This window comes from Macaca nemestrina, chromosome 4 (genome assembly GCF_043159975.1).
Source record: "Macaca nemestrina isolate mMacNem1 chromosome 4, mMacNem.hap1, whole genome shotgun sequence".
NCBI lineage: Eukaryota > Metazoa > Chordata > Mammalia > Primates > Cercopithecidae > Macaca > Macaca nemestrina.
In genome coordinates this window covers 113,925,269-113,943,763 of record NC_092128.1, presented here as the reverse complement: position 1 = coordinate 113,943,763, position 18,495 = coordinate 113,925,269, and the positions used below count along the sequence as shown (strand labels likewise).

The following is an 18,495-nucleotide window of genomic DNA, read 5'->3' as shown; positions in this document are numbered from 1 at the left end:
GGAATGAATTCTTAGATGCTACCTTTCCAAGACAGGTCAAGGAGCTGGCAAGCCAAGAATGTAATGTAAATTCCTGTAGTAGGAAAGCTGGAGGCTGGGGGGTAGGGGAGGGGAGCCAAGGTGCTGAGGGGTCTCAGAACTGTCCAGATTATTTTGAGGAGAAATCAGACAAGCCAGGGTGCTCCAGAAAGAGGAAAGGACAAGAGACAAAGGAAGTAGATAAAAAGCAGAAAGATGGTGACAGGAAAGCTCAAAACACAGAAATGGGAAAGAAGGAGGAAGAAAGACAGACACGGAGAAAGTTTAGAAATAAACATATCCACAGGATGCATGCCTCAGATTATTAAAAGGAAACCTACGACAGACATAGCTTATATTGTTCTCAGTTCAGACTTATAACGAACTGAACAATGTTCTGAAGTGGTGTCCTCAGGCATGTAGAGCAGCCATGCAGAAGGCAGGCCTGCAGCACCAGCTGCTTGGGTCACATAATCAGAGGCCAGTGCTCTTGATCTTTGCAGAGTGAGAAGGGCCCAGGACAAAGGATGGCCTTTTTTCAGAGGGTTCCTCCTGCCTCACACCGTGCTGGTTTTCTTGCAAAAGCCTTTAAGGGCCAGAGGGCAAAGGTCAGGCCTTTTCCTTCTTCTGTCCTCTGCTGATGCAAATAGCAAGTGTTCCATTATCCCTTGGGTCAAAAAGAAGAGAGACTGGAAAATGGTGGTCAAATGGTTGTAGGATCTCAAATGCTGAATATTTCCTAGAATATCCACACATGGAAAGGATGATTATTTCTTCTCACTCTAGTTCTATAGAACTGATCAAAAATAAAAATAAATTAATTAGGAAGAAAGGTGGGTTTAATTTTGTGATTTAATTCCTAGAGCTAACTGGCAAACAGAAGTAGAGATATATTCAGGAACAAAGGGTCCTTTTAAATATTAAATATAGAACATCATTTGTTGAGCAAATTCTGGCATGTTACTCAAATCCTCTGGGTCCTTGGAGACGCTAATAGAAAACAATGAAGGTTCCTCTCATGCCGGCACCCAGTTCATTGTGGACAGACTGCTGTTTCAAAGATGGGCTCTGTGTTTAAGTGGATACCACACTCATGTTTGTTTGTATATGTGGTTAGTGTCCGAAATTAAACAAAACCATGGTACAGTTGTTATGTCATCAGCTGCTGCATTTTTAATTTAGTTTCTTTAAAAACAACAATAGACTTACCTCTTGAAATTAAGGCAACCAATCAGGTTAATTACTCCTCCAAGCTAGTGGAAATACAATACTGTTGACTGCCTGGGGTTAATGGAGCTGATCCCACCTGCTTGTGAACCCCAAGCAAATGCAATGATGTGACCGACATATCTCAGCCGACTGAATGGATGGAGGCACTGAAGAAGCAAGCAGTTCTATTCTGCACAAGGACAGGGCTCCACATCATCACCCTTGCCTCAAACACAAAGCAAGTGTTGAAACCCACCAGAACCTCCCAGAAGGAGATCTATTCCTCAGCTAAAAGCAAGTGACATCCTTTTAAATTCCCTTCTGTTTATAAATAATGTGACCTAATTGTAGAGAAAGATAGGTTGCCTCACATATTATTTGAAACAAAGTGATTTATACCTAATAATGTGAAAATGTCTCTTGAATTATAAAGTACAGGAAATGCAAATTCAAAGGATTATTTTAGATGCTTTATACAACATAATTTAAACAGTTACCCTCACTGCTTCTCCGCCTGGAAGAACCCTCACTTGGTGGGAGGCAGAGTGCTTTTGTAGTATAATCTCATTCAATTTTCCCAACAACCCGTTGAGGGAGAGTCTATAATTATACCCATTTTGCACATGAGGAAACTGAGGCACAGAGCAGCTAGGTAACTTGGTGAGGAAGTGGGAGGACTGTATATAAATCCAAGAGGCCTGACTCCAGGGCCTGAGCTCACAACCATGATATTATATTACTCTTTCCATTCATCTGCAGAAGGTCTTTTAAGAACTATTTTAAATTGAACTTATAAAAAGGAGCTATTCATAGAGGGAAATGAAGCAAAAAGTATGAAAAGAATACTAGCCCGTATAGTTGTCAGTTCAGACTTAGAAGAGTGTTCCTCTATAAATTGTTGTCACCTCATCTATGTGGGCACGTGGACAACAAATCCACATGAGTTAATCTAATGCAGTTTCTCTCTCTCTCTTTTTTTTTTTTTGACTGAGTTCTGCTTTTGTTGCCCAGTCTGGAGTGCAATGGTGCGATCTCGGCTCACTGCAACCTCTGCCTCCTGGGTTCCAGTGATTTTCCTGCCTCAGCCTCCCAAGTAGCTGAGATTACAGGTGGCCGCCACCATGCCCAACTAATTTTTCGTATTTTTTAAATAGAGATGGGGTTTCACCCTGTTGGCCAGGCTGGTCTTGAACTCCTGACCTCAGGCGATCCACTCACCTCGGCCTCCCAAAGTGCTGGGATTACAGGCATGAGCCAACACACCCAGCCATCTAATGCAGTTTCTACAGGAAAGGGATTTGCAATCTTGGAAGTCAAGGCGAAAGAGCAATAGGGATTTTTATGGAAGCAGAGGTCACCCACACAATCACATATGAGGCAGGTCATGTCAAAGCCCTGCTTTCTTGAAGCACCTGCTGTTGTGAAACCTGGTGGCAAGTGAGGGACAGTCACACAATGCAGACACTGTTAGCTCGGGGACTCACTGTTGAAGGTGGGAAGGCTGGCTGGGAAGAAGTCACATGCCAGCATGTGCATGGCCTTCAGGAGATCAAGAGACCCCTTGGGAATCTTTGTATTTCCCCTTGTGATCACCATAATGAAACATGTAGGTGCTTCTTAACCTTTTCTGCGTTTACACGCTGCAGAGTTCAGGAACTTAGACATTTCTTTAGACACTGCCAATGCCAATGCAGAGATGTCCACTGTGGCCCTGAAACACTTTCTGCGCTTCCACCTGCTAGACTGTTCCACCTCTCAAGGGCAAGGATGTGACTTTTTTGTTTGTAAAACATGCTTTTATATAAATTTACACTGAGCCAAGTTTCAATTGACCGTGTGTAGATTATCTCCTAACATGGGGGCCAAAAGACTGTGCACTAAAACAGGGTTGTATGGTTCTGAGCTAAGAAAAGTGTCAGTACACTTTTCAGTACTAAAAACTTTTTAGCGAGAACAGTTACTTAATTTTTTACCTCTTGACCCACAAAGTCTAAAATATTTACTATCTGGCTCTTCATAGAAAAAGTTTGCAGACCTCTGTAACTCAACATCCCTGCCAGCTCCTACGTGTGCCTTTTATGTGGGAATCCCCCAATCTCCTTTTGTTGTATTATTTTTAATTATGCTGTAATTATCGAGTAATGTCCATACATCACCTGATGCCAATCCATTTTCCTGTGCCCAGTGCATTACATCTGGCCTAGAATAAAGGAAGTCCTCAAAACATCCTTATGACAGAAAGGCATTTCCCATTCCCTTCTCCTCACAAGAGGGATTTTCCATCCCGGTTCCTTGTGGGTGCCTTTCCATGCTGTCTGTTTGACCTTTCTGCCTGTGTTTCTTTTTCTCTACCAATTTCCTTGCGTTTCTCATTTTTGCATGTGCCACCTTCTCTCACTCTTTTTCTGAAATGTAGAAGCGGGCATTATTGAATACTTAAAATTATTTTTTTAATGCTCACTTTAGCTCCTGTTCAAAAAAGTTTGTAGGCACCTCAGCCTACAATTGTTTAGGTGCTAAGAATTCAAACATAAAGAAACACAACTCTGGCCCTTGATGAGCTTACAATCTAGAGAAAATATCCCCGCCTTTTGTTGGAGGCTAATTTCAACAGCAGAACAGCAAAATAGCAGAGGCTATGTTTTTCTCTTTTAAAACAACTGAATTATTTCATATTATTATGTGACTTCTCAATTTTTTTTTTCCCAGTCATACCACTGTCACTTTACTGGAAGACAATTCCCACTCCTGGATAAGGAAATGCAAATTAATTTCACATATAATTCCACAGGCATGACTAAGAAAGAACATCTTTGGTTAAAACACAGAATATGTTTTAAAACTAATGGTGGCAGCTTTTGGATTTGATTCTTATCGGAAACAAAGTGATTTATACACAATCATGTTATTTTCCCTTCCATTAGCCAACAACAACAACAACAACAAAACAAAACCAACAGTAATAACAAGAATTGAGTGGACATAAATAATGACAAATATATGTAGGCTAGACATATCTACATGTACGTACATGGGCTAGTTGAATTCTAAAACAGAGGTAAAATCTGTTCTTCAACTAATGTTAACATCTATTGCTAATCTTCCATGTGCTTTGAAAGTCAGCAGATATTTACACATTATCCATTTAATGTAGATAGATTATTTCCCACATATATCATTTGATACTAGTCTTGGGGCTCTGGCTGCTGTCAAGACTAGGATAACATGTACACTAACCACTTCTGGTGATTAGTTAAAACAAACATAGAAGCACACATACAAGTGCACGCTCACATCCAACCAGTCATAATTCCTTGTGTGTATCTGAGACATGGTGGGGTGTCAGCTACTCACAGTCATCTATACTCAAACACAGATACACATGCACACATATATGTATAAGACAGGCATACATTGCCCCAGCAACCCCGTTTGACACCGATCCCTCGCCCCTCTTGTTTTTAAACTGTTGGTGACACCTTTGTCCCCCTGACGGTCCTATTCTCACTCTGATCAGGTTTGAGGTCTAACCTTCTCTCCGATTGCTTGGACCTGCCACGGGGGATTCCAGACCTTCCGGGGTTCTTTCCACGTGCCCGCTAGGGGCGGCCAGCTCGTCTTGCCACGGCCCAGCGCCGTTCGTGGACTCCGGGTCCAGCTCAGGGCTCTGCATGGAGTCGGGCACAGATTCGAACGCGCTGTTCTCCTCCTCCTCATCATCTTGCGAGGAGAAGACCGTGCTCTCGGAGATCTTGGCGCTGTCTACGGAGGAGAAGCGCGTGTGGCTGGCGAACCTGTTGCCGTTGTAGCAGGAGGGGCTGTAGCAGGAGGCGCTGTAGCACGAGCTGCTGTAGCAGGATGTGCTGTAGCACGAGGAGCTGTAGCACGAGGGGCTGCAGCAGGACGCATCACAGCCCTCGCAACTGTGGTCCCCGCCTTGCCTGGGGCTGGAGTCGCTCTCGCTGCCGGTGCTGGGGTGCGTGTCGCCGTCCTGGGCGGCGCCATTGGCCAGGCTGGAGAAGTGGCCCCCGGAGTGGCCAGGGTGCGCCGTGCCTGGAGTAGCCCCCTCGGGCTCTTCTCTGTCCTCTTCCAGGGCAGACGGGTCAGCGGCCACCGTGTCCACCTCGCTGAGCCCATCCTTCTCCGAGGAGTCCTTGATGGTGGACTCCTCCTCCGCGCCGTCCTCCTCCTCTGCGGCGCTGCCGCCCTGGGCCGAGGGCATGCTGTGCAGCAGGGTGTGGATGCGGATGTAGTGTGTCCGCGGGGTCTCGGGGTCCCCGCAGGCTGACGCGATCACTGTCTCCAGCTCAGACACAGGCAAGGAGCAGGGCCTGCTTTTTCTCTTCACCGAGGCCCGCAGTTGCAGCCTGCCCTCTCCCTGCTCCAGGGTAGACACATCTCCCTCCTCCTCCTCCTGCTCCTTCTCTTCTTCCCTTCCAGCCCGGCTCTGTGTCGTTGCTTCCTCCTCTAAGGGCTCCTCCTCGGTGCTGGCTGGTGCTTCACCGTCTTCCAGCAGCAGTGCTGACGCCTCCTCACCCAGGTCCAGCTGCTCGGCCAGCTCTTCTGCACTCGGGGCAGGCTGGATGTCCTTTTGCACCTGGGCCAGGAGGTCCCCAGCCCCTTCAGGTCCCACAGAGACCATGCCCTGGTCTCCTGCCTCCGTGATGACTGCTGCTTCCTCAGCTGGTCTGGAAAGCTCCATGCTTTGGTTCCCTGGACCATCCAGGACACTGCCCTCACCCAGCTGCTCTGGCTTCCAGCCCTCAGAGGACTCCAGTGCCTCAGATCGAGGTTCCCCACTGCCGCTTTCCATCAGGTTGTTCATGGGGCTGTCCTGAATGGGGGCTGACTCAGGCTCCGTACTCAGGGAAATCTCCTCATCATCTGCTGGTAGGAAGAAAAATATGTCATTTCTCCCAGAAGAGAGCATTGTGGTGTTAGGATACCCTGTGGCACATGTAAGCCATCACTAAGGGATTTCTACATTAGGATATTGAATGTCGATTGATGAGGGTTTCTCACTGGCCGGAGCTCTAGTGAAAAATTCTGCAAGATTGAGCTCTTGCTATGTTAACAACAACTTGCAGTCATGGATATATTTCTGAAATCTGTTTCAAGGGAATTCATCTTTTGGTTAAAATGCCCGAAGCCTAGCACTAACCCAGTTCTGGGCACATAGTAGGTGCTCAACAGTGTTTGCCACATGGAATGACTTCCAGGGATGAGGGTAGTAGTGGTGTTATTTATAGCTCCTTGATGATTATATTTAGTTAATCGCATTTGCTCAGAATGTTTCCTATGCTTAGGTCCTGCAGGGTGGCATAAGGGGTAAGTGGTATTCTCACGCAACCAGAGAGAAGAAAAAGGCTGGATGAAGAATGGGAACAATCACAGTCATTCAATATCTCAGGCTGGAAGGTTCCCAACATTCAGAGTTTATTCCAATTTAAAAAAAAAAACAAGGTCTTCACCCTAAGCAGTCATTCAAGGGGTAGTAGCCAGTGTTTAACTCTACCTTCCTGCAGCTCTTCTACTGGATTCCTGCCAGATGTGAAATTCCCCATTTCAAATGCACTAGTGCAATTCACTAAAGAAAATCAGTCCCTCTGGTGAGCTGTAAAGCTGTCCTTATGGCTACACCAAAGGAAGAGTCAGTTGTATTCTCAGAATATAGAAATAGACTGAATTTGAAAAGATGAAACAGTCAAGGTGTTTTCTTACAATCTAAGTTGTATAGTGGCATAGGAAAGTACACCTGGAGTTTAACGAGTGGGTAGTGATAAACTCCAGGCTTTAAGTCCTCAAGAGCTTCATTAGACTTAACAGCAACTTGTAAATGGTCCAGGAGGTCCTAACAGTTCTCAGTGTGATCTATATTGAGATGTATGGGGGCTACAGAAGAAGAGCAAAAGTAGAATTATGAGGCATATTATCATTCGTATTTTGAAATCTGTTTAGCATTAAATGGAATATTGGATGATTCTGGAGTTTTCTGTCCTATTTATACTTTTCATGTTTTTCTGTGATATTATAAAAATTCACTGTACAATTATAGTTCTTCAACATGACATACTTCAGCAACTGGCTAGTCTATATCTAGTTACTAGGTAGAAAGATGTTTCACGTTCATTCATTCATTCATTCATTCATTCATTCATGTATGTGATGATTAAACACCTATGTGGGTGCTGGGAGTAGGATGATAAATAAGACAGAGATCCCTATCCATGTTGGCCTCACTGTTAATCTTCAGTCCACTGTCTAACCTCTACCTTTGGGTCACTAGAATGAAGAGAAGCTTCTCCATCAGGGGGACAGCAACCTGGCTTCCAGAATAGATCACTGGCTTTTGGGCCTCAAATGGAGAAGATAGAGAACCACAAAACCTAGGATATGTCTGGAGAGAACCATGGTTATTGTATTTTAGAGAAAGGAACCACACTTATACACTAGCCTAGGACAAGACATGAAGTTCATGCTGAAAATACCTGGGTGGATGGAGGAAGTGATCTCAAATCGGAATTGCAGCTGTCCACTCACATGATCTGTTGGAAGCCTGCGGCCAAGTGTGTAGCTGACCACCCTATCCCTAGAAGGAAATAAGCACCATCACAGTTCTGGTCAATACCTCTCCTCATAATGACCATGCAGTGTGCTTTCTACACCAGTGGGTGAGGCAGGCAAGCCCAGGGAAGTCCTGATGTGCTCAACAGCAATACAAAACTGCAAGGAAGTCCTTATCGAATACAGATGCCCCTCGACCTACCGTGGATTACGACCTGATAAACCCATCAAAAGTTGACAATACTGGCAAGTTAAAAATGCATTCAATACATTTAGCCTACCAAACATCATAGCTTAGCCTAGCTTACCTTAAAAGTGCTCGGAACACTTACATTAACCTACAAGTATGCAAAATCACGTAACACAAAAACGAAACTATTTTATAATAAAGTACTGGATATTTCATGTAATTTATTGAATACAGTCTACTGTAGAGCACGGTATCACTTGTTTACCCTGTGATCACGTGGCTGACTGGGAGCTATGGCTTGCTGCTGCTACCAGCTTCACAAAAGTATCATGCTGTGTATCACTAGCGCAGGAAAAGATCAAAAATCAAAATTCGATGTATGGTTTCTGCTGAATTCATTGTAAAGTAAAAAATGATTAAGTTGAACTAACCGTCTGTATCCTAAAGCAGGGGTAGGCAAACTACAGCCCAAGGGCTAAATGTGGCCCACTACCTGTTTTTGTGCAGTTGTGACATTTTATATTTTAAATGATTGGAAAAAGAAACAAAAGAAGAGTAACATTTTGTAGCATGTGAAAATTATATGAAATTCAAATTTCAGTGTCCATAAATAAAGTTTAATTGGAGCACGGTCATACTTGTTAGCTTACATATTGTCTGTGGCAACTTTCATGCTATAATGGCAGAGCTGAGTAATTTAGACAGGGACTGTGGGCCTCGCAAAGCCTAAAATATTTACTACCTGGCCCTGTACAAAAAAGTTTGCCAACCTGTGTTCTAAAAGAGAGAGAGAGAATAAAAAAAGACACGGATGTCCTTGGTCTGCTTTTCCTGTGCAGATTGCCATTTTCCAAATATGTCTTCAACGATGGACAGTGCCAGCAGATACATATCTTGTGGTATATATGTAATGTCTAAGAAAGGATGCTGTCATGGTTACTGGAGAGTCTGTGGGCGCTACAGAATGGCACCTGCTCCAGGATGAAGCAGAGCAAGACTTGTGGGTTGGGTTCTCTGACTTGAGACTTCCACTTAACACCAACCGCAGGGCTCCACATGTAGGGACCCCGAGTCTCCACCCTGGACTTTCGTGCCATCCCCTCCACCCCCTCAAAGCAATTTCTTAATTATAAAAAGAAAACTTTCTAGAGGCAATCAACCTGAAACTTTGCTATTATATTTTCATTAACAATACAGCTTCAGCAGAGTAAATTGCCCCTTAACTTGGCCTAAATAGGAAGAGTGACCACCTTAGGATATTCAGGAGTTAACAAACCCAGGGTACACAGTAGTAACAAACACATAGCCCCAAACCAGTTGTTATTCAGATGACTCTGTATTTATTCCATTTATTAGTTTGTGACTTGAAAATAAAAAGATAAATCACTGGCTAATAGTGTTTTAATGTTTCTTTCTAGAAAACACTGGCATTATGAGATAAATAACAAGCCCCTGACTTAAAATTGTTCTTTGATAGGCCATGATTTAGTGTTTGGAGTTCCTCAGAAGTCCATTAAGTAAAGCATTATATGTAGAAAAAAATAGGAGGAACCTCAGTATTTTGTCTATTTAGAAAGAGCCTTTGGTCAATATTATGAAGTACATCTATTACGACCATAACAAAGACATCCCGAACCCAAAACTTAATTGAAATCAGGGGAGGCCTAAAGACAATCAGACAATGGCACAAAAATTACATTTATTATGCTTTGCATTTACTTTCCGGGCTTTTCTTTTTTTTGCTTTTCACTCACTCAACAAATATTTTTTGAGCCCCTGCCACGTGAAAAGTGCTGCAGTTGATACAAAGCATTTCATACATCGCCCCTGCCTTTAAATAGCTTATGTCCAGCTGGGGGCATAAGGTAGGACCACTAAATAATGGTTCAAGGCAGACGGTGACACTTCAATGCCAAGGTGAGACGGTTAGAGTTAGAGGCAGAGAGCCAACTGAAGCCTGGGATTTTACAGGCCAAGGAATCGAGGTAGGATTGGAAATCAGAGTGCGTGTGTGCCCGGGGGGAAAGGTGCAAGTATCTCAGGGCAGGGAGGGAGCCGGTACAGGTGGAGCCAAATGTTTCAGAAGCCATCGATGCAGGGGGCTTTATGGGGAGTGCATGTGCTGAGGGCAGAGGGAAGCTGCGGTGCAAAGTGGATTCACTTTTGTTATGGGTGCACTCTGGGGTTCTGCCATAGCTCAGGCTGCATGGCCACTGCTTCCATGGCCATCACCCCAACACTCTGCTCCTACCCACGGTGGGACACCGCCGGAAGGGGCAGCAGTACAGAAGTGGCCCCCAGGGGCTGTGGAAGCAGAAGGCTTTGGAGGAGGAGCTGCTCTGCCCCGCCACCAGAGGGCGGTCTGTCATCCCATCAAAGAGGGTGGGAGGAGAAACACCTCCATGGCTTGCTGTTGCCGCCTCTTGGAGAGGTGTAAGCTCAATCACGCTCGATCTGTGCTCTCCATTTCCCTGGGTGGCAAGAACACTGGGAAAATCATAGCTAACCTTCTTCTGGTCGGGGACACCCTTTTCCACCTCAGAAACTTGCTTTCAGCTGGGGATGTGCCTTTCCACAGTGGGAGGCTGGGAGAGCGGGACAGTGCCAAGAAGATAGGAGCCGGCAGCTTGGACTTAGAGGAGAACTCAGCACGGGAGGGCAGAGGGGCTCTGCGGCTGCAGCGAGCTGGAGAGAGAAGTTCTGTTCCATAGGTACAAATTGATATCTAATGCATGCTGGGCGGCGGTGCACTAGGTGCTGGGGTAGAAAGAATTCCACACAGCCCCTGTTTTTGTTCTCCAGCCCACCCCCTGGCAGAGGTGCTAACAGCTGTGAGAGCAGCCAGTAGGGCAGAGAAGGAGAGAAATGAAAAGCGTGGCCCACAATAAACCAGAGAATCAGTCCCAGGAACCCGGAGAGAAGCCTGTAGTGCAGGGATGGCCCTCGGGCTTTGGAGAGACACAGGTAAGAGTCGGACCTCCGGCTGGATCTCTGCTACCCACAAGCCTTGGGTTTACATAATTATTGATCCTTTTGAAGCCTTGTTTCCTCGTGGAGGAATGGTGATAATGCTGTCACAGAAGCATTATGAGGACTAAATGAAATAAAAAAGATCACAAGGAATACCATTTTCTTTTGTGTTCCTACTATGTGCCAGTGACCATGCTAAGTTCTTTATGTACACTTTTTGCCTGTTTAATCCTCACAACCATGAATGACAAGTGCAAACACTGCATGTGATATGTGACTGCAGCTCCATAAACTCAGCTCCCTTTGGCTGGAGAGTTCGTGGCAGGCCTCTGTGCACTCCGCTGCCTGCACACCATAAAGTTCCAATTATTAATAAATGTCTTTGTGATAATTATCAGTGATTCCAAAGTCCTTCTGATAGTCCAAAGAACTTTAAATTAAGATACTTGGAAATTCTGCATATTTTTCTCATTCTTTTGCTATCTTTGTAAGAGTTACATTGTATATAAGTATACATTTATCAATAGAAAGCTTTATTTCGTGTTTTCAAATGTAGTCCCTGTTACCTAAAGAAATACAGATTATATATAGGGCTGTTATCTGGTCATAGTCCACTTTAATGAGAACCATGAGTGGACATGAATGTGTAAGAGACAAAACCGAAACCCATTCTCATATGCAATTGAATTCTGTGAGCATCTTAACTGCTGTCATTCCGTAAGAATCATGCTTTCAAATTCTCATCCATGTTATCTAGCATGTGCAGATACTAGTGTCCTCTAAGTAAGACACTCTACTGTAGTTACCCAGTATTTCATCTTGTTACGGAAATGTCACATATGATTAAATCTTACATACCAGACTGATATATGAATGAAAAAATATTCTTCATAGTAAAACAAACTTGAGTTTCTACCTGTACAGAAAAATGTCCCATTGACAGCTTCTTTTAATACTGTTTAATAGTTTTAATAGGATTCTTTACTCTCTTGGGTAAGTAACCAGTGTTACACCATCAAGTGGAAAGGGAAGGGTTTGTTTAATCGAACAAACACTTACGTTGGCTCAAGCAACATAATTAGTAGGAAAAGCCAAGGAAATATAGTGATAACATTTTGACTCTCTGTGAGACTATACTATTGCAGCCTACAGGCCACCTTTGGGCACGGCCTGTTGGTGGGAACCTAGTGATAGTAAGATCTCAGTCACAGGTTTACCCTATGGCGTGTCTCTCCAGGAGTCTTTGAACGGGCATCGACAGCTTTCCCAAGAAACGCTTGATGATGGGACGGCTCTTGGCAAACTTGTCCTTCACCTCAATTTCCAGCACGTCAGTGGGCAAGGACACAAAACTGAATTGCTGCAATGAAAGAATATGTCACATCAATTAACTGAGAGGTTGGAGGGCTGGCCAATTCCCAGTCCATCTGCCTTGATGCTGTCACTGTAAAACACCCCAGCTATAATATACATATATATAAAGGGTCTTAGAAATGCTGTGAACCCTGTTTATTCAGTAAATGAGGGGCAGCGACAAGATGCTTCCTCAGGGCTTAAAAACAGGCTTATTCTTTGAGATTCAAACAGTAAAATCAGCACACTTTAAAGAGAAAGAATGCCACCAAAGCCTCACCATACTTGATTGAAGGTATTATCATACTTAAAGAAAGAACAAGCACAAACTCACCTGTAATTAAGAAAATGTACTTTAAATCAACAATGCAATATAGCTTTTCATGATTATGATGGAAGAGATTTCTAGAAGTTTGGCAATACCCTGTATCCTTGAGAGGGGGAAGAGACAAGAATTCTCACACTGTTTTGGTGGGAATGCAAATTGATTTGACCTTTGGGAAGGGAACTGGCAATATTTACTGGCATTTAAACTGCAAATCCCTTCAACCTAGAATTATATTTTTAGGGATTTCCTTCTGGATTAACTTGCACAAGTGTGCAAAAGATACATTTAACAGGGATGTTTATTGGAGCATTACTAACAATAGCAGAAGACTGAGGAAAAACACAAAACTGTTTACAAAGAGGAAACTGGTTAAGTGAAGGCTGATAAATCTTTGAAACTGAGAACTCTTCCATCGTTAAAAAGAAAGGGGTGAATCAACATGCACCAACATGAAAAGACACCCGAGAAATGAAGTGATAAAGCAAAGTGCAGAAGAATACAAAGAGTAGGATTCCATTTGTACTTTGAACTGCAGAGAAAACGTCTAGACGCTCCAAACTGAACTCCAGGAAGTGGGCTGGTAGGGGAAGGAGAAAGCAGGTCTTTTACATTTTACTTAATTTGATTCTAAAGTATTCATTTGTTAACTGGGTGTGGTGGTGGGCACCTATAATCCCACCTACTTTGGGAGACTGAGGCAGGTGAAGTGCTTGAACCTGGGACGTGGAGGTTGCAGTGAGCTGAGATTGCACTACTGGACTCCAGCCTGGATGACAGTGTGAGACTCCATCTCAAAACAATATACACAAAAATTTTAAAAAGTATTCATTTGTTAAATAGTGTATGGTGTGACTTTTAAAATAAAACAGTAACAATTAAAGGAAGACTGTGACCATCAGAAGTTGGCTTGGTCAATATTAATGTCAGGCCTCTGAGCCCAAGCTAAGCCATCATATCCCCCATGACCTGCACACATACATCCAGATGGCCTGAAGTAACTGAAAAATCACAAAAGAAGTGAAAATGGCGTGTTCCTGCCTTAACTGATGACGTTACCTTGTGAAATTCCTTCTCCTGGCTCAGAAGCTCCCCCATTGAGCACCTTGTGACCCCCACCCCTGCCCGCCAGAGAACAACCCCCTTTGACTATAATTTTTCACTACCTACCCAAATCCTATAAAACGGCCCCACCCCTATCTCCCTTCGCTGACTCTCTTTTCAGACTCAGTCCACCCGCACCCAGGTAATTAAAAAGCTTTATTGCTCACACAAAGCCTGTTTGGTGGTCTCTTCACACGGATGCGCGTGAAAATTACAAGTGTAAAAAGGAGACACCAGAAGGTAAAGGTTGGCATTGGCCAGCCCAAACTACTTGGGAGGAGAAGTCTTAATTAACATTGAATGTTACAGTCGCCTTGATCAAAGGCTGTGAAACACCTGAAATAAATACATATTTTCTTTTATTCTGAGGAATCTTAAGAGCAACCTTTTTTTTTTTTTTTTTTTTTTTTGAGACAAAGTCTACCTCTCTTACCCAGGCTGGAGTGCAGTGGCACGATCTCAGCTCACTGCAAGCTCCACCTCCTGGGTTCATGCCATTCTCCTGCCTCAGCCTCTCGAGTGCTACAGGCACCCGCCACCACGCCCGGCTAATTTTTTGTATTTTTAGTAGAGATGGGGTTTCACCGTGTTAGCCAGGATGGTCTTGATCTCCTGACCTCATGATCCGCCTGCCTCAGCCTCCCAAAGTGCTGGGATTATAGGTGTGAGCCACCACGCCCAGCCTAGCAATCTTTTAACGTTAGTTGATTTCTATTTACAGAGATTAAATATGTTGGGCATGCTAACGTAAGTATCTTCTTTGTGGCAGTCAGGATGAGCTGGGGCATGCTGCACTAACAGCCAACTTCCAGGTCTCAGGGGCTTCAAGTTGTATTTCTTGCTCACATTCTCACTGTTGGCTGATGGGGCAGCCACCCTCTGAAGCATTGTCAGTTACAATGACAGAGGCAAAAAGAGCTCCCCCTGCAAATAAGTATTCACTTCCAAACACAGCTCCTCAGAACTAGACACAGGCCCCAGCCACCCTCAGGGAGCAGGAAGTATAATCCTATAGAGTACCTGGGAGATGGACCGAAGAAATATTTGACAAACAGTGCTAATGAGTTCCACAGTAACCATGAGGTACATCTGATTGCCATTATAAATTAGTTTTAGTTAACTCCTATATAACTCCTAAGAACTAATCATTCCCAGTACTAAGAAAACTGAATTATGGGCATGTCAAGTTTGAGGATCAAACCCAGGAATAGGTACTACTCTAAAAAGGCCTTCCTAAGTGAGAATCCAGCCCTGCTGATTGTCTCAGGTCCTTAAAACTTCTATATCTTTTGTCCAGTTATTCCATTCTGGAGTGTATTATAATATATCTTCTAATCTAAATGCCCAACAATAGGTTAGGTACATTGTGACATGCACAAATAATAGTTTATACTTTTCTAAATTATAATAATTTATATATAAATATGTATAATTACATGTAACACTAAATGCTAATGAGATGGAAAATGCTTGTTTTACAGTGTTAAGTAACAAAATCAGGACAAATACAATTCATGATCATAATAATATGAATTGTATGAATAAAAGAAGACTGGAAAAAATTACAACAGATTTTATAACAGTTGTTTTACCAAGTAAGAATATATTTTCCCCCATTTCCTTTTTCTGTATTTTCCACGCTTTCTAGAATGAGCACCTATTATTTTCACAAGGAAAAACATAATCACCTTTATTAAAATGAGACTATTTCTACCCACAGTAGCCTACATGGGACACTGAAGTTAACTTATCAAAATGTATTATTAAACTTAGTGGGAGCTTCTGGGTTCTTTCCTCCCTCCACAACTCTCTTCTTAAACTCTCTTCACACACCCACCCCTTCATCCCAGACACCGACCTCTCTCCCCACGAGGCCCTTGTCTCCATGCCGTGGTTACTGGAGTCCATGTAGACCCCCAGCTAGGTCAGGTTCTGTTAAGAACTAGTGAGTAGTCCTGAAAATGTAAAAGTCTGTCTGTTTGTGGACAAGCTACCTGCACCCATGGGCCTCAAGCCAGTATCATGGATTTCACCTGGCTACCCTGACTTGGCCTTTACTTCAAGGCTCCGAAGGAGAAACTTTGGAGTGAGGTAAACTCAGTTTTATTCCTAGCTCTGCACATCCAAGTTTTGGACTCTGTCATTCACAATCACTCCAAACCTCAGCATTTTCACCTGTAGAATGGGAAAAGAAGGCCCACGCCATGTTAGACCAAGTTTCTTCCCTCTCCATTCCTATTCTTTCCAGACCCCACCTGCCCCATGATTTACTATCACCTTCTCCTTTTGATTCTCTGGTTATTGAACTTTCTTAAGTTTACTAACTCATTTCAGCTGGCTCTTAATGACCAGTAATCCTATACGGCTGTCTGTAGTAATCTATAGGCTTATTTCAAATGCTTAGCATGCAGACAAAAGCTATGATTATCCTATTACTAATGCCCACTCTTTGTTTCCAGAGAAACGGCCACTTCTTGGTTAAAAGACAAATTTGTGAACTATATCTGCAAAAGGTTTTTTTTTTTTTTTTTTAAAGTATATATTGTTGCCCTGAGCCCTCTGCTGGTTTGGGAATTTTATCTCCTTGCATCTTACCTCACTGGTGAAAGAAAGCCAGAGTGGAAATGACAAAGCCAATCCTGGGCATCCTTGGGGGTCTGATGTCTGGCTATTTTCCATCTTTGTCCTTTACCTTGTGATCTGAGCTTTTCAGAGCAACTGTGACACATGCTTGGGCCAACCAGTGAATAAATGGCTCCTCACCTCCTCACAAGCCGTGAAACTGTCCTAAACAAAAGACTATTGACACTCCGGTCAGAAAAGAAAGTTCCTTAGGTCATTTCTTCATCAGAGTCTGAATTCTCTTTCTTGGCTTCACTTTAGGACTCAACTGTCAGATCTTTCCAACTGAGCAGCAACACCAGGAAGACAGCTGTACAAGGCCCACCGCTGGGGCCATTATGAGCAAGCATGATGCATATAGTATTCCTACAGGGTCAAGGGCCCTTCTGGCTAAAAGTAAAGCTTTCTTTTGTTTAAGTGCAGGTGTTGGGATTCTTACTTTTTCTTTGACCAGTGGGTCTTAGCCTTGGTTCTCAGAATAATCTGGAAGCTTCCACAATAGTACCCATTACTGGGTCCCACTCTTGACTATATTAGACTCCCTTGAGAGAGCGGGACACTGGTAGTGTTTAAAGGTTCCCAGGTGACTCCACTGTGCAACTGGGTGGAGAACTACTGTTCTCTCAGTAATAATCTATTTTAATATCAAATAATGTTACAGTTAGGAAAATATTTCTTACACCAAATCTAAATCATCCTCTGTGGCCTCAATATTTAGTCCAATGATCTGTAAAGCATTCTTCAAGCCTGAGTTTAATAGCTTGTTTTTTGTTGGCATTCTTATTAATGGCAGTGGATGGAAGTGGATCTCTACCCATTAGATGCCAGTGACACCCGCCTAGATATGACAGCCAAAAATGTCTCCAGTCATTGCCTCATGTCTTTTGGGGAAACAAAATCACCCTTGTTGAAAACCACTGATGTGCTCCTATCATATTCAATCTTCCAGAGAGATATTAGGGCTGGTGCTGCAATATAGGAGGATATTATTTATTTTATTTGTGTTGTTTACTCAATAGGCCATTTATAGAAGTACGATGCTTAACTTATTATATTCCATTTTGCTTCAGAAAAGATCTGAGGTAGATCGCCTCTAAAACAGAACTTTTATAAATTGAACTTAATGAAATTAAAACTGGGTAACTAACTAAAGGAAATATTTAATTGGCAATTAAGTAAACTGGTAGCAGTTGCATAATGAGCAATTTAGGCAGAGATTAGGAGAATGTTGGTAAATAAAGGGGGGAAAGTTGTTTCCATTCATTCATAAACATTTGTTGGGCACTGGCTCTGAGCTGGGTGCTGGGACACAGCTACCACCCTTCTGTGCTGGAGTGCTGGGGCCAAAGCCTCCAACTCTAGACTTCAGAGTGTTACACTGCAGGCAGACAATGACAAAGCAGAAGATACTATAGTAAGGCTTCCCAAAGGCCCAGCACAGTGGACAGGTAGAGATGATTTCCCAGAGAAAATAATGCTTTAACTGAGTCTTAAAAAATAAACAATTGGCCAGGTGCAGTGGCTCACGCCTGTAATCCCAGCACTTTGGAAGGCCAAGGCGGGTGGATCACGAGGTTGAGAGTTCAAGACCAGCCTGGCCATGATGGCGAAACCCTGTCTCTACTAATAATTACAAAAAGTAGTCAGGCATGGTGGCAGGCATCTGTAATCCCAGCTACTTGGGAGGCGCCTGTAATCCCAGCTACTTTTAGAGGAAAATTGCTTGAACCCGGGTGGTGGAGGTTGCAGTGAGCCAAGATCGTGCCACTGCACTCCAGCCTGGGTGACAGAGCGCGACTCCGTCTCAAACAAACAAACAAACAAACAAAAGAGCAAGTATCGGTGGGATGAAGAAGGGGTGGGAGGAACATTCCAGGTAGAGGGGTGCCATGGGCAAGGGCTGAAGTTCACAGAGTACGTGAGTCCCTTGGGGAACTGAAAGTGGCTTACTACATCTGGGTCATATTGAAGGATCTGGTTGTGGATGAAACTGAATAGATAAGTAGAATCCAGACCATGAACAGCCTCCTGGCCAGAGCTTGGACTTATCCTGAAGGCATCTGGGAGCAACTGAAGGATCTGCACCATGCAAATGATATACTCAGATCTGCAGTGTAGAGAAGTCACTGCGGCAGTGCTG

At 43.6% G+C, this 18,495-nt stretch overlaps 1 protein-coding gene across 13 annotated transcripts in view; it reads right to left on the bottom strand.

Moving 5' to 3' along the window:
- LOC105494192 (HECT, C2 and WW domain containing E3 ubiquitin protein ligase 1) overlaps window positions 1-18,495 on the bottom strand; it is a 468,767-nt gene that overhangs the window by 115,681 nt on the left and 334,591 nt on the right. For 9 of the 13 annotated variants that reach the window (XM_024796674.2, XM_011762395.3, XM_011762393.3 and 6 more), the window contains 3 exons: window positions 12,169-12,311; window positions 7,716-7,816; window positions 4,759-6,114 (listed from right to left, as the gene is read on the bottom strand). In XM_024796674.2, coding sequence (XP_024652442.2) covers window positions 4,759-6,114; window positions 7,716-7,816; window positions 12,169-12,311 — 1,600 coding nt within the window. The remainder of the gene's footprint in view (window positions 1-4,758; window positions 6,115-7,715; window positions 7,817-12,168; window positions 12,312-18,495) is intronic. The other 4 variants (XM_011762396.3, XM_011762400.3, XM_011762392.3 and 1 more) reach the window with 1 other exon arrangement.